This window comes from Poeciliopsis prolifica, unplaced genomic scaffold (assembly GCF_027474105.1).
Source record: "Poeciliopsis prolifica strain line A6 unplaced genomic scaffold, Auburn_PproV2 SCAFFOLD028, whole genome shotgun sequence".
Taxonomy (NCBI): domain Eukaryota; kingdom Metazoa; phylum Chordata; class Actinopteri; order Cyprinodontiformes; family Poeciliidae; genus Poeciliopsis; species Poeciliopsis prolifica.
In genome coordinates this window covers 5,112,956-5,129,568 of record NW_026562403.1, presented here as the reverse complement: position 1 = coordinate 5,129,568, position 16,613 = coordinate 5,112,956, and the positions used below count along the sequence as shown (strand labels likewise).

Genomic DNA, 16,613 nt, shown 5'->3' with positions numbered 1-16,613 from the left:
ATTTAAAACCAGTTTTATTAAACTACCTGTTTACAGTCATAAACATGTCGTCATTTTTGCTAATAACTGGCAAAATGTCACCTAAGGAGACGTTGTGAAGTTTTAGATTTCTGGTTACATAACTTTATTTGAAGAATTTTATTTGTTTTAAGTCTGTCTTACTGGGACATAAAATGCCTCACCCAGTAAACATCTTCAAGTGGGTCCAAACTGGACTCTTTTCAGGCTGGATTAGTGCTAAATGGGCCTGGAACCTAAAGCGGGCTCCTTGTATGGGGCCAACATTGGTTGGCCAAATAGAACCTGGTTGGGAACCCCTCATCCTTTCTGAGTCCCATGTGGCTGAACTAATCATTACAAAGTTGGAAACCCATTTGGGATTCATGTGGTCCTAGTTATTTTCCAGACTTATCCTGGATCAAAACTGTAGGTATTTAACTAGTTTTCACCGCTGGCAAATTTAGCTATAAATGTATCTTTTAATTTGACCAGCATGTTTCTTCCCCACTAGAAGTAACGCTGAGCCACCCAGAGTCCTGATTTTATTCTGACTCCGGGAGCAACAGATTGGGAGAATGGCAAGGAGGACTTACACTCAAAGACTTGTAAATACAAACAAAGACTGACGTTTCTTCTTTTGGTAGAAAGTATGGGAGTCAATGCAACGTTTGGCGTGTTTGGTGCGATATAGGCACAAAATGTGTTGTGTTAGGTACTGAGGTATCATGGTAGACAAGTTAAACAATCACAATCACCACGTCAGTTTTGGTTGATAACCTGAACCATTGCTGAACATTTTAGTTGCTGAAACCTGAGTTGTTGGAAACCTTTGTACCCGGTACATTCTTGCGTAGCTAATTGGCTTGTGTCTTAATTGCGATTTTTTTTTTTTTAGTTGACAGATGCATGCAGGCATGAAGGACTTAAGCAAGAGTACCGATTAATTATTAACTAAAATTCAGCGGTAGTTTAATTTAAAGTGCTTATTATGTAGAATAAAACATGGAGTATAATGAGCTGATATTAGCTGCTTAATGAATCAAGTTGAACCTGCAGGTTGAACCTGGAGCTATCAAACATGCTACTGTTAGCTTGCATTCTCTACTTTCAAAGCAGTGCTGCTTTTACAGGAGAGTTGTGGTTATTCAGTTTACACACATGCTTGTCTTCCTTGTGAGAGAGTTCAAGAGAGACTAAAAGGTGCAGCAGCAGGTGGGGGAGGGATGTGTACAATGACGCCATGTCCATCCATGTTGCCTTTTTATTAAGAAAAAAACAATAAGAAAAACACTTTGGAAAGCCTAAGTCTGGTCTTCTATCATGATATATGATGTTATCATGACGTTATCTAGTTGCTGTGTTCCAACTACAAGAACAAACTTTTCTAGGCGATGCCTCCATCTACACAATCTCATCCAGAAACTTCAAACAGTGTCAAAGTTCAGGCTTTTTTATTGTCAAGATTAACTCTTATCATCTAAAGTAAGAATGTGCTGCTCTGAATTGGTGCTCAGCAATTCCTCCAAGCCTCAGTGAAAACAGATGCGCCGCCTTCACTGGCCTCCCATCCTTATGCTGTCTATATGTTGCTGTCATGTGCAGAGGTGTTTTGCAACCCCCTGCTCTGTCTCTAATAGGACACAGTGTGAGATATGATTTTTTTCCCCTTCATCTATCCTAATGTTGTTGTCATCTAACCAAAGCGCGGTGCCTTCCAGTGCTGCAGCCTCGGGCACCCGTCCACCCATGTCCTTTTCGCTTGTTTTGTTTGCTGGACTGACATGTGAATTTCCCTTTTTCATTTATTCATTCACCAGAATGAATCACAATCACGCATCACAATCTAAAATCCTCAAGCAGTTTTATTACACCTTACATAAACTTTTAATACTTCCTGGTCACTCTACTAATCTTAACAGCTGTTAAGATTAGTAGAGCACATAACACTTTAATTGCATTACCTCTTGAAACATGATTGGAAAAGAAAGGAGGCTCTATCATTTGGCCTTGTGTTATAGATTGAATAACCTATAAAAAAAGTTACATAAATATTTAATAATAAGTGGAATATATATATGTACATTTGCATGTATGTATGTATGTATTGTTTTTGCATTTGGAGTTTATTAAAAGCTTAACATCCTCTCAGAGCTACTGCAAGAATTTTCTAAAAGAAATACATGTTTGCTTTGCAATGTGGAAAAAGTTTTGCTCTAACTCTTAATTAAATCATACTTTTAAGTTGTTAACAGTGTCATGATAATTGCAGATTAACTATTTGAAAATTGTGAAAATTTCCAGAGAGCCTTGATTCTCTCCCCCAACTCTGTTCGCTTTTTCTTTCCCACAAATTAAAAAAAAAACATTTGCTGAAAGCATCTGCAATCCTCTCGTAGGTCTATTCAAGCAGAAAGATTTAGATTCACCAAAGAGAAGTGAAATCTGTGAGATTTCACTTTTAATTAAAGCAACGAGATCATCTTCGCTTAGTTGAGGTGTAAGAAGAGAATCTCTTTTCCTCTTTGAAGGAGGGAAAACAGACCCGCTGAAAGGCTCTGAATGAGGAGCTTTGTTAAGCTCGGATAGAAAAAGACATCATTTGATCTCCCGCTGACAGCGCCTCACTGCTGCAGAATAATTACTTCTTTTATGAAGCCATTAGAGAAGACCGATTCAAGTGATTGTTCTTGAAATATCCATCCATGCGGCCCACTGGGATCATGGGTGTGGCAGCCACTCAGACATCAGAAACCGACACGGTGGGAATCTGGGTTGTTTCACTTGGTTCGGAGCTTTTTGGCACATCATTAGTGTCTGGACGTTTCTCTGGGCAAAGTTTCTGTGTTTTTCTTCTCAGATATTGTTAGATCTTTTTTTTCTGATTTACAGATAAACTACATGATTTGTCCAACTTCAGCTGGTCCCCCGTTGATTTTCTGTTTTCTTCGGGAACATGTTGGGAAAGTTCATAATTGCTCATTTTACAACACTGGGGCGCTTACACAACTGTGCTATTGTCAACGATGAGGATTATATTATTTTTAGACATGTTAATTTACCGCCTCTTATTGAAAGAAAGGGTCATCATGAGTTTAATGGAGAATTCAGAATTATCAGGATTACAGTGAGCTTTGTTCCTGCTATGCTGAGACCAAAAACTCTCTGCCGTTAAGTCGCACAAACTTCCTAATGCTCCATGGAATGATAATGGAAGAGGATTTTCAACAGATGGTGCACATCGCTCTCTTCAGAAAAGGCCTATTTTGTACAATGCAATGGAGAAAAAAAAATCCCAACAAACAAATGCAGATGCAAAACGATTTAACAGACGGGCATAATCCATGGAAACCTCTTTTCAAATTAGATCTAAAACTTTTTCTGATAAAAGCTTGGTTTACTACAGCCGCTGTGCAGAAACTGATGGCTTGAGCGTTTTGTGCAGAAGCCCCACTTAAATTGTGAAAAGGGCTGCATTTATCTAGCACTTTTGTGCCGCGAGCTTCAAGCTTTTCCAAAGTATACACATTTCGGAGCCTATTTGGTGTTTATCTCTCTCATACATGCACTTTGAACAGACTGCACCCTGCGTGGGGTTTATTGGTTTGTACGAAGATACTCCAGCATGGGGACTGTGGAAATCAAGGATCAAACCACCAACCCCCTCAACTAGAAAATTACTGCTTGTTCTGCAGAGTCACACCTCTTACTTCTTAATTACTTTGTCAAGTTTCTCTGCTGTTACTAAATCTCCCTAAACACCAGACGATAAGACCATACCATGAAGTGTGGTCTTATCATCTGGTGTTCTTAAATGTTGTGATTTAAGAGCACAGTATTCTCCCCAACTATTTTAAACATACAAAATATTTCTGTCCTGATTTGGTGCTGGTTCTTTTTCATTGTGCTGCATGAACTGCACTGCTGCACATTGATCATCAGACTTTGAAGGAAGAGCCACCCTCTCCTCGTGTCAAGGCTACAGCCTGTTTAGGCTATTCACCATATTGGCAGCGCTCTGACTAATTAAGTGTAATGCTCTTGGGAGAGAAGCTGCCATGTTCTCTGCTCTGCTTTGGCTGAAATGAAAGCGATCTCACTGTACAGCTGTAACGCAAAATAGAAAGCAATAAATGCAATGCTATGTCAAGGCCTCTTGCACCATTGACTTACGGTGGAATAGGACTTTCAGCGGAGATGAAACACACGCATCTCCAGATTGCACATAGGCTGCAGTTGGTGGTTAAAATTCAAAATATAATATATAATTGCATTTTTACTTCATGGCAGGTCATGGAGAGTTATTCCAGTGTGAAGGTTGTGTAAGGTTGTCCTAAATTGTATAACATAAACCAAAAGAAAAAAATTACCATTCTTTTAAATTAATTTGTTTCTGTTGTTGGGATATTGTTATATTTACAATGAATTTGGATAAAATTAAAGCTCAGGTAAAAATAGTGGTTTTCTTTTCTTATCACTCCAGATGTTTTACCTGCAGCACTTGTGGAAAACAAACCCATTGAATCTGTTTTAATGTGTTTGCTCATGTGTGATTTGGTTGTAAGAATATTTTAGTCTGTTTTTTCTTTGTATAATGTTTCTCTCTTCAATTTGTTACTGACTGTAATTACATGAACCTTCTGGTCATGTGGTTGCGAACCACTGGAGATAATTTAAGCTTGACAAGATGTATATGTCTTGTTTCTTTAATGTACATTCTCTGATGTTGCTTCCTCGGGTAATCTTTTGTTACTGCAGCTCCTTTCCACTGCTATAGAAAAAGCAACCATAGCACATTGGAATAAAATGCATTTCTACTAATTTAGATTTAAAGTTCACCACAAATGATTTAAAATCTGTCATATGGATGAATACATAGAGAAATATATTGGTTTGATTGACCTAAAGAAATTTTGTGAACTCATCTGACATTGGGTTGAACAAAAACAAGAATTCAGGAAGAGTTTGGTTTTAATGTCTAACATTAACCTTTCAGTAAGTCACTAATGAGAGGTTGATGAACATGGAGACGTGGTGCATGACATAAAGTTGAATTACTGTGCATTTTCTCTGCAGTAATGTCAGAACGAAGTTTTAATAGGATCCATAAGTGAAACAAGTAATGTGTCATGCAAAAGTATTCACTCTTGTACTTTTCCACATGTAGTTATTGTTGCAAATTTTAGTGTGTTTTATGGGAGTTTGATGTGCTTGACTATCACAAAGTTGTACGTTTTTGTGAAGTGGAAAGATTATCATTCATTATTTTCAGAATTTTTTATATAAATTTGAAAAATGTGGACATTGGATTCAGCCTCCCTGTGTCAGCTCCTCTCTGCAGCTGCAGCTCAGTTGTGTCTCCATCATCTTCAAATGTTCGCAGACTTTTGCCCAGGGTCAATGCAGCACATTAAGATGCACCAAACATTAAGAGTTTTTCATCTGCTCACAAGTTTTAAACATGTCCTAACATGTTATTTTGTTCCCACCTGTCCAGAACAATTTCTGCCATGTTTCATGGATCCTCTGGTTGACTTTCTGTAAACTGCAAATGAGACTTTGTTTTATCAGTTGCAGAGAGCTGTGGATCCCTGCAGCTGCTCCAGAGTTAAAACAAACTTCCTCTCTTATTAATGTCTGCTTGTCCAGCTAGTTTAGATTGATGGCTTCATTTTGGTGGCTGTGTAATTGTGTCATACTCCTTTGACTTTTGGATGATGGCGTGAACAGTGCACTGTGACATGTTGAGAGGTCTCTTTAGCTTTATCCCTGACATGTCTCCTGTGTTCCTTGGTCTTTGTGTAGATTTTTGTTCACTAATGTTCTCCATGCATATATCATATTTTGTAATTTGTGAGGGATTTCTTTGCACAGACCACACTTTTCAGATTTCAGTTTTAAACGTGGAAAGCTATGTATCCACTTCACTTCACAGCTTTTTCCTAAATTGTTCTTGTAACATGTTAAAAGTAAAAAGGCCACGTACTTGACCAAGATGTTAAACAAAACGTCAGACTTTCATCTGTTTCAGCAGCAGAAAACAAACTAATCAACACCATGTGATAAGCCCAATGCACTTAGTGGTACACTATACTTAGTAACTTTGTAACAAAGAAAGTAGAAGATGTGTCAGGAGAGACATGGATTCTGTCTGGAGCTAAAGCCGTGAATATCTTGCTGGCTTTGCACAAATACTTAAGGTTAAATAGTTAAATAGGAGGTAAAACTGCAGCACACACCTTGGAAGCTTCTGCCAAATACTAAAGCCAGAGGAATGTTTTACTGGAAGCAACCACTCCAGCCTTTTCAGGGTCATGCACTTCTGAGAGTTGCCCTCTGCACTGACCCACCCACTTAAATCTGTTCTGCACTGCCACAAAACTTTGGCATCTACCCGGTGGGTTTTTCAAGCCGCCTCACTTCAACATGTTATCTTCAGCCTTCCCTAGACCGTGTAACGTAAAGAGAAAGCATCACTATCTTCTTTTACATTGTATTCTTATGCTGACATGTGGAAAACAAAACTTCTCTGGAGGAAACTCTCTACATCCCGTCAGCTACTTCCCTGTGCTTTCTCTTTGTGATTCGGCTCCATCGTCATTAGGCAGCTGATTTGGGAATAACATTGCTGTAAATGAAGGCTTTCTCTCTGGGGCTGAAATGAAAGCTGGAGTTTGATTTGATTTTCACAAACATGGCTTGTATGCACTGACTGGCCAAGCATGTGAGGGGAGCAGAAAGTCAGGCCTGAGGGTGAGGGGAGGGTCGGGCCTGCAGCTGCTAATGCTGTTGACCCTACTGCTGTTGACGTGCAGGAGGCGTCACACCATGCAGATCTGTTCTAGAGTGCAGCTTTTCTTTGTGCAAACAGGGAGATAAAGAAGATACGAGAAAAAAAGCTTAAACGGTTTCCTTCCCTAGTAATCCTGGAACAGGAGCTCTCGATGGCCTCGTCTTCCTTCCTCTGGTGTTAGTGTTTCCTATACAGCAGCGTCTCAAAGCTTATTGGTGGTGACGGTCATAGTATCTCTGTAACAGCTAACAAAGAGCAACCTCGCTGGTGTTTATGTCACACCCTCAATTTCCTTTGTTTTTCTAACAGCTGTGAAAATGCAGCAAGAAAAGTAATTTTCAGCTTTCAGAGGATATCGCAGTTAATTTACTTCGTCTGTGGTGAGTCGCTGAGGGGGGCCTAGCTGTTAGAATGCCTCTCCTATTGTTTAGCGAAAGGAATATTTTGTGCAAAGCAAGAGATAAGGGAATAGAAATTGATTATGTCTACAGAAAAAAGTAGCAGGAATTAATCTTTGATAGTTTAGTCGTGCATTCAACACCTGAAACGCTAAACTTGTCAGTTCAGAGCTCGTTGTTTGTGATAATAGTCATTTATAGAACTGATATCTGACATAAACCCCTACAGACACTTTTTTATGGCTTTTAACACATTGAGCAAAATGAAATTAAAAAAAAAAGTTCTGTTCTGCTCTTGCTTCAACGTGTCTCTGAAAACACTGCAAGGCAGCCGCATGTCTGTTCTGGTTAGTCCTCTTCAATTGATGCTTAGGGCAGACGTAAAGAGTATTTATAGATCTGACCTGCAGAGACATCTGCTTGCAGCACAAGGAGAGCTCGCCATGTCTGCTCCTCAAAAATTACATTTCACATTTCCTGCTGTAAACCTGCTCTTGTTGGCTTTTTGCTGGTTCATTAAGCATGACTGTGAATTCATGGAGAGCTAAATGGGCTCATCTTGACTCCTGCAGAATCAAAACTTTGAGACAACTTCCGTTTTAATTCTGTTGCATTTAACTTTCTGTTTGACCTTTGAGTTTTAGCTTTCAGAATAAAGTAGTTGTAGAAGAAAAAAAATATTCATGTTTGCCTTCCTTTTTTCATTCAAATGTGTCACTGAAATATTGGGGTAAAATCATGTTTGAGTAAAACATAGAGGTAGTGAATGGAAGCAGTTGAAAGTCTTATTTTTTTCTCAAATAGTAATTTATTCTTTACCTCTTATTTAGTGATTCACTTAATGTCTCTTCAAATTAATGTTGTGAATGTGGAAAGAAAGTTAAGATCTATCTATCATTTGGTGGAACCACAGAAAAAAAATCATCACTGCTGTAATTATTATGAAATTAATTATCATGAGTAGGCATGCTGGAGGAGCATCTAAAAGGAACAATTATGGAGTTAATTATTGACTGCAGGTATATATTTTTTTTACTGACAAAGGACAACTAAAATAATAATAATAAAAAAAAACACCTGCTAACTTCCTAGTGTGACATAATTGTGTTCAATAGTTTTCTAAAGCTGGAGGAGAAAAAGGTGGATGATGATGGTGGAGGAGAAATCACCCTCTTTTTATTGCATCAAAGGTCAATTGGCAAAGTACTCACTGCATCACTTCTGCTACAGATACTTTTGATATATATACAGCTCTGGAAAAAGATAAGAGACCATTCATTGAAAACCTTCTGGTTATTCCTCCAAATATTGATTTCTTATCTCCTCCTGAGTTAAAAAATGAGTATTGTTGTTCCTAAATGAATATGAACTGGTTTTCTTTGCGATATTTGAGGTCTGGAAGCACAGCATTTTGTTTATTGTAACCATTTTTCATTTCTGTAATAAATACAAAACTTTTGCTTTCACAGACATGTCAGTAGTTCATAGAATAAAAAAAAAAGCAAAATCAGAGAACTGATCATTTTAAGTGGTCTTTTCATCTCTTCCAGAGCTGTATATCCCCATTAGATAGTTTTTGGCTTTTGTTTTGTAAAGAAAATAATGCAGTATCAACTTATTTTGCTGTTGCATAGCATCATCATCCATGGATGGCAGCAGCTTTCTGTTTCAAAGAGGTTTTCCCCAAAAGTGTGTTCTAAATCATTTCAAAACACTTTTGAGGTTTTCATGTTCCATTCCTTCAAGATCTTTGAGATTTTGAGGGATCTAAAATAAATTTACCCTTTAACAAATTTGGAAGAAAAATGATTAATTGAAGTAATGCTCCTCTGGGTTTCTCGCTTTCTCTCCATATCCACTATATTTTTAATGACTTACAGTCTGTGCATGGTTTCATTTCTGTCATTAACTGAACTGAGCTCAGTTTCACTTTCCTAACTAAGGAGAGATGTGAATTATTTACACCAGTAATTAACCTGCAGGGGGCCCTGATGGATTCATGAGTGGCACAGTTGTTAGGTATCACCTGCACATTTTCTCCATCTGTTCACGCTCATAAAGCCATCTGTTGTGTTTTCAGAACATCACATCACAGCTCTTTACCTGCAGCCGACACACAGCCACTTACACACATTCCCCGAAAACCAAACTCTTGTTGGGGGATTCGAATGCTGCACATATTCTAAATATAGATCTTTTCCACAGAGACCTAGATGTGTCACACACACATGTCCTAAAAAGAGCCTTAATTTATTTGTTGCAACATCATATGCTAAACATATCCTTTGCTAACAGAATCCATTCTGAAACAAAGACATGATTGTTTGCAACTGTATGATGTGAAACATGTTTTCTTTTCCATGACTATTAACTAAATACTTAAATAAAACTGGATGATCAGAATGGTTACAGTATAAGATGGGAGCAACATTTTTGCATGTTTTATGGCTGCTGGACTTTGGAAATGACAATGGAAAAATAATAAAAATGTGCAAATTAACGTGTGACAAAGCTTTCTGATGTATATTGGAAACTCAACACCACTTCTAGCTCACATGAAAAGAAGATATTTTGGAAATCCTTTCATGTTTATTTTTGTATAGATTAAAACAGGCTTTCCATTAGTTGCATTTGCTAAAGTAAAGTGAACATCTTTAGCTTATCATTTGTACACCATTTATCAGATAGTGATGTGATTTTTCTCATTTATAGCACCCTCCAGCATGTTTGATATCATCCAAGGTAAATATGTGGAAAAAGCCATAAAATGAATTAATATTTTAATGCAGTTGTTTGTGTTCACTCTAAATATTTTCTCATGTTCTTCATGAATGAGCTTTAAGATGACCATTTCTTTGTTCAACTTAATTAAAGTTTAACTTAATTAAAGACAAACATGCGTCCTTGTCCAGCCTTGCTTGCTTAACTTCAGCTCATTTAACCATTTTATCATTGCGCAATGTAGAAAGAGTTAATTTTCTTGTTGTTACTTCCTCACCACACATCTGTCTGAGTTGAATGTTTTCTTGTCTTTCCCTTTTTAAAGAGTGGCCTCCAGATTGTGTCATATTTATGTTGGAGTAAAACAGACGTTCAAGTTGGACACTCTGACCACTTTTGAAATATATAGTCCTCCTTTAAAATATGCTTAAGTTAAATTTCTATAGCTGGAACCGTTAGCAGTGTCAACATGGAATTTTCCCCAACGAAAAATATGCGCTCATTTTAAAGGTTTATTTGTCAAGGAATCTTCAAAGTTTTAGAGAAATTACATAATTAGACAAAACATTCAATTCTGTCCAAATGCAGTTGACATTTTTTGTTCATGCTACTTGTATTGATCCCTTTTTGAAGTTTTTTTCCCCCCCAACTCTTATGTCAAAACCTTTATTGTTTCTGTCAGGATTTTTGAAAAACGTGATCCTGAAGTGAGCAGACAATCAGTCATAGAAAGTGAAGTTTTTGACACTTCAGACAGAATGAGGGTTGTCTTTGTGTGCTGATCCTGCAGGAAGTCCTTGAGGTCTGGACAGTCAGAGTAACAATAAACCCAGAGGGGGGAAAGTTTGCAGTGCCACTGAGGTCTCAGGTGACAAAAACTGTGCAGGTTTGTCCCAGGGCAGACGGAAAGCCTTGAGGCTGCAACGCGTCCTCTCCAGTGTTCTGGAAAACTCTGTGACCTTGTGAAGTATTGCGTTACCCCTCCCAATTGTAGCCTTCGCAGCCCGTTCCAGAACAGAGACTCCTTTGAGGGAGGATTTTAAAAGTCAACAAAAAAAAAGAGGGAAAAGAACAAGAGACGAGGCTGTTATCAGTAAATCTGAACAGAAATATGAAAAGAAAACAACCATTCATAAGCATGTATTTTAGTTACTTAATCAGCTTTCTTAGCCGCTCTGATTCTTAACCTTCATATTCTTTGTTGGCTCTGATGCCTTCATTTCAATTCTTCCTGATTTATGTTTTTAACTAATTTTTTTTTCTCACAGTCCTCAGATTTCACCTCAGTAAAAATGCTGCACGGGATTCTGTTTGTTGTTTCTTACAGCTTCACCTTGTTTACCAAAGGATGGAGCATTACGCTGAACCTCAATTAGGGAAATGTGTATAATGTTAAGTGCATGCTATTCACACATGCTTTTTAATTATTTTCTTTATGGCACTGGGTGTAAATAAAAAATAAGAAAACATTTTCTGGTAACTACAAGGAAGCAATATTTATTCATTTATTTATTTATAGCTGTGGTGTAATAAAGCATTTTTATGAATAATCATGCGTCATGTTCCCATGCACAGCATGTTTCTATATCAGAACTAAGAATTTCAATTCTTTGATGCACTTTAATGAGAGACGCATGCTTTACTGCACGATTAGAAAATACTCTTTCACTTACTAATGTTTTGATGGATTCAAAACCTTCATCAACAACCTGTTGCACGTTCTCCTTTTTTACATGTTATAGAATAATAAAAATAGTCCCACTCAGTCATAGGTCAGACTTTAAAGCTCGTCATGAAATCCTGAGCCATCTCTGTTTTTGAAGCTACTGAATTTTCATGTTTATTTTTTTTTTCTTCAAAACTCTTATCTTATGTCTCTCTATTTTTGTTTCTCCAGGTGTGTATGTGCATCTTTACTGCAGACTGTGAGTCATACACTCTTCTGTCCGAAGCGTCTTGGTAAATAGCCAGCCTCACAAAGCCAAAGGATCTTGGCTCAGCTGGTAAATACAGCCCTCTTCCCTCCACGCAGCGTGGGAGAAAGTGCCGCCGCAGTGCTGGTGTGGCATCTCAGTGACGCTGAAGCTGGAGTGAAAGCAGCGTTGAGAGATCATTTTTCAGTGCGCGCCACTCACCTTTCATTGCCATGGCCCTGTAAGCCGGCTGTGAGAGCCGGGCTGCTGGTGGGAACGGACTCGAACTCTCACGTGGACGCATTCTGCAGAGAGGCACGGTGCACCCATGCAGAGCATCTCCCTCATGAGGCTGGAGGCTCATACATGAGCGAGGAGTCATGTGATTGCTTGGATGACCTTCCTATGAGATTAAGACACTTTGACAGACATTTTTCCCCCCTTAATGCCCAGTGGGTCTGTACGGTGGGAGTGGAGTGAGAGCTGGTATTGATTCCTCTGCTTTATGAGTTTTCTTCACTGTGAGAGTGTATCTGAGAGGCAGAGGGAGCCAGCATGGCCAAGCCTCTCCTGAGGATACAGCGATACTTCTGCAGGAAACCTGTCCGCTTCTTCTCCCTCATCCTGCTTTACCTGACTGCAGGGAGCCTTGTCTTCCTGCACTCCGGCTTTGTCGGGGACAGCGGTCCCGGCGCCCGAGGTGGCCGCGACTCTGTCGTGGCTTCAGAGGCGGGTGGCCGGGCTTCATCATCAGACACTCGGGGGCTTGGCATCGTGAGCAGGGTGTTCAAGGAGACGCGCAGATCTGGTCGGAGGTTTGGACCTCGTTGGATGAGGAAGAGTGGACAGGGGGGCTACAAAACGGCGGGAAGAGGGGGAGACTACACCAGCAGCTGGAATCGAGCTCTTAAAGGACGCAATGCCAAAGACGTAGAAGATGGAAGAGGTGAGGAAAAGAACCTGCCTGTTACAATATCTCATTACTGTTTCGGTTATATAATACCAGGGTGCAATGAATTCCCTTATATGCAGAGTGCAAAGTTTAAAACAGGGACAAAAACATCTGCAGTGTTCCAAAGTTAGACTTTAGTGTGCAAGGAAAACAAGAGCAATACCTGATGGGAGAGTTAAAGGATGTAGAGCAAAACCTGCTCATAATAATGGGTGAATTAGCAAGCGCACATGTAGATAGTGTCCCACTTCATCCTATTGCAAAACCGATGCTCAAAAATCTTTGCAGCATCCATTCAGCTTGGAATTGAAAGCCATATTTGGTCTTCTGAAAGACCTCTGAAGAGAGAGTTAAGTCCTCTGTCTTATTTCTTTTTTCTGTGTAAATCCTGCCAGGATCCCAGTTTCTGTCTGTAGCTGTAGCTTTGCACATATTCAGCCAAACAAGACTACGGCAGCATCTAAATGGGGACATGTATGCAAGAAATGCAATTTGATCTGGGTTTATTGCAGGCTGCAAAGCAGCCTGTTTACATGTAAACCTCTGGTTCACAGAGGATGTGATGTGTGACAACAGAGGTTTCTGCTCTGAGCACAGGTTGCCTCTTCAGATCTGACACCTTTAAGCTTGTGTGGTAAAATGTTTGAAATAAAAATAGCTCTTCAGTTGGTATCCTCAGTTTTGTCTTCAAACAATAATCAAGGTAAAGGTTCACTTTGACAACAGTTGTGCACTCAGTCCAGTTTGGGTTTATGAAGTTTGTACTGCTTTTATTCCTTCTCTAAATAATTTGAAAAGCATATATACTACTAATATTTCAAAGGAACTATGTGAATAATTATTGTTTGGGAGCTGCAGTTTCCAGACATTTCTATAATTTAAAGTCATTTTAATGAGATATCAGAGAATCTGCCAGAGTTCAGTGGCTGTGCAAAGCAGTGGGTAATGCCTGGCTGCCCCTCTGTTGCTCCTGCACACTGCCAGTCAGGTGGCTGTCTGGCAGTGTCAGCCACTGCCAGACAGCCACCTGATATTTCACTCATGCTTAAAAGAAAGACAAATTAAGCAGCTTTACAAATATTTACAATCCAATAACTCAATAACCAGCAAATATGAAGTTGTGACACTCTAAACATTATGAAAGAAAAACTCTGACATTTTCACGTAACATTTTGATACTGTAAGAATTTCATCCATGTCTAATTGGAAAATTGTGAATTAATGGTTAAAATCTCCACAAATACTTTTAAAATTCTTCAGTAACAGAGGTCATGCCAAATTTATTATCAGCACATGCTGAGAGTGTGCAGGAAGGGGAAATTTCGATTTTAAGAAAAGCAAATTTTAATCATTTAATGATTTGAAATTGCTTTAGTTTCAAGTGTCATTATTACAAATCAAACCAAAATTTCAATACTTTCAGAAAGAAAATAAATAGTTTTTAGAGGGATTGTTAAATGAAGGACACAGGCTGCCTTGAAATAAATTTTGGGCTTGATAAATGGGGACTTTTTTAAAATTCTCTCAGTAAGAAATGAAAAAGAAATGATTAACCATGTGGTTTATTTACAACTGGACTGGCAGGTAAATGACTTCTCTGATATTTGGCATTTATTTGAGCACAATATCAAGTATTACTTCTGTAGATCAAGTAGAAGTAATTCATATATTTGATCTATTAATGCATCTCTGAGTTTCTAACTGAGATAAAAAGCAATGCACTTCTCAGTCCTCCAGTGATTGTCAACAAATGATCAGCTATCACTCCCCTTAAATACAATCCATGAACGAACCAACCAATCTACACGCTCTGGAATAATCTTGTAATTCTTCCATTTTCTGTAGGATTCAGAAATTATTCTCTATTAAAGAACCTGCAGACATTTAAAAAATAATAATAATTTGTTAACCAGCGTGAAACTTTTTTAAAGTTATTTGTTCCATTACATCCAGCAGAAAATTTACACAGCCTTTCAAAAAAAAAAAGAAAAGAAACATCAAAAGAATAAACAAAATATCACAGTCTACCACCTGCCTAAGCTGAGGGGTAGCTGAACAAAACACAGACGTTGCTCTGCTCAGCAACACTGCAGCTCATCCTGGAGGATCCCAAAGGATTCCCAGGCCAGAAGAAATATGTAATCTCTCCAAAAAGCTTTGGGTCTGCCTGAGGGTTTCTTTGCAGATGTGCTCAGGAAAAAACACCCAAAATGCATCCTGATTAAATACCCGAACTGCATCATCTGATTGATGCAAAGGCCAGCATCTCTACCTTTAGCTGCCTAAACTTATTTTCTTGACTCTTGAGTTGTGTTTCTTTAGTGAAGAAAACATTTGACTTGTACCTTTTGGTCATGATTGACATTTCTTGACTGTAGAAATATCAGTCAAAAAATATTTCTATTTCTTGACTTAGCCTCATAACATTGTTTTTTGCTCTTGTTCTAAAAGAAAAAAAAAACTTGAAGTAATTACAACCATGAAAAAGAAAGGATAAAGAAAGGAAAAAAATGGCCTAGTCAAAGACCAGACTTAAATCTAAGTCTGATCATGACTTAGTTCAAAATTAATTCACATTAATACAAATCCTGGGATACAACAAGCTTATAATTTGCTCTGGATAGCTTTTTGCCTCTTAATTAATGAAACTGTGACTTGAAAAACAAACTTTGTATTTGCTGAGGTTTTCTTCGTCTGACATTGAAATAAGTTTAATTGCCTCAAACAATGTAACGTAAACAAAGCAAAACAAAAGACGCAGCACTGGAAGTGTCTGTCTTGTGGGTCTAAGAGAGAACATGTGAGTCAGGCTGCCGATTTTGAACTTGTTGGAAAGCCTCAAACATCTGGGAGTGTGAGGGAGGTCAAGTCAGCAAAGAAAGCAAATATTTTATTCATCCAGAAACCCTCCGAGTCACAGCAACTTGCCCTGCTGTGTCACACAGAGCAGAATATCAAAGAATATTTTTCTAACTGCAACAGATCCGAGCGATATCTCTCCCAGCTCAAGGACGAGAAAACCAACATGTTTATGGTGTATACTGCAGCTTAGGGTTATCTGAAGAAATGAAGCTTTCAGTCTCGCTCGCCCCTCCCTCGCTTCCTCGTTTCTCTAATGCTAACCGTTTGGCACAGCAGCTGATGATAGATGTGATGATAAAGTAATTAATAGCTTCAAAACGTTTGTGGTCCCTCTTGCATCCAGCAGCTCTCATCACACTTTGCAGCCTGAAAACACTCACGCAATACAGCAGAAGTTATGTTCCTCTCTTAACTCCAAAACCTCGTCCTTCTCTCAGCTAAAGATTTTAGGAAAAATGATGCAGGCTTCAGGAGATTTTTGTGCTGCGTGCTGCAAAATAACGCTGCATATGTCCCATGTGAAGGTAGAGGCGAATCCCAGAGAATCGATGTGCTTAAAACACAAACATGACTCAGCAGGGTGCAATCAGGTGCGTTTGAAGTATCATCCCTTTGTGCTCATGTTGTTCTGAGTCCAAACATGCAAAGCATTTAATCAGCACTTCGTCACAGATTATTTTTCAGCTCAACAATAATAGCGTAGAAGGATTACAGCCTGCAGCAGCTCACCACGGCCTGCTTAAATGCCATAACAATTAAACTAATGCAGGGCTTTTCCCTCAACTGGACATTATTGGGCTCGGAGAGGTACGGCACAGATGGTCACTGCTTCCTTTGTGCAGCTTCTGATGATCGGATAAATTGGAGGAAGATTGTTTTTATTAAAGGCAAGAATCTGCGTAAGGGTCAGCGTTTCACTCTGCAGAGGTTCGCTGGAGCCCAGCCCCCATTCACACATCTGAGGAATGCAGCCAGAT

General features: G+C 38.8%; 1 protein-coding gene across 1 annotated transcript in view; it reads left to right on the top strand.

The window, feature by feature from the left end:
- wscd2 (WSC domain containing 2) overlaps positions 1-16,613 on the top strand; it is a 51,063-nt gene that overhangs the window by 18,581 nt on the left and 15,869 nt on the right. Inside the window, exon 2 of the mRNA XM_055048984.1 lies at positions 11,807-12,768. Coding sequence (XP_054904959.1) covers positions 12,378-12,768 — 391 coding nt within the window. The 5' untranslated portion in view covers positions 11,807-12,377. The remainder of the gene's footprint in view (positions 1-11,806; positions 12,769-16,613) is intronic.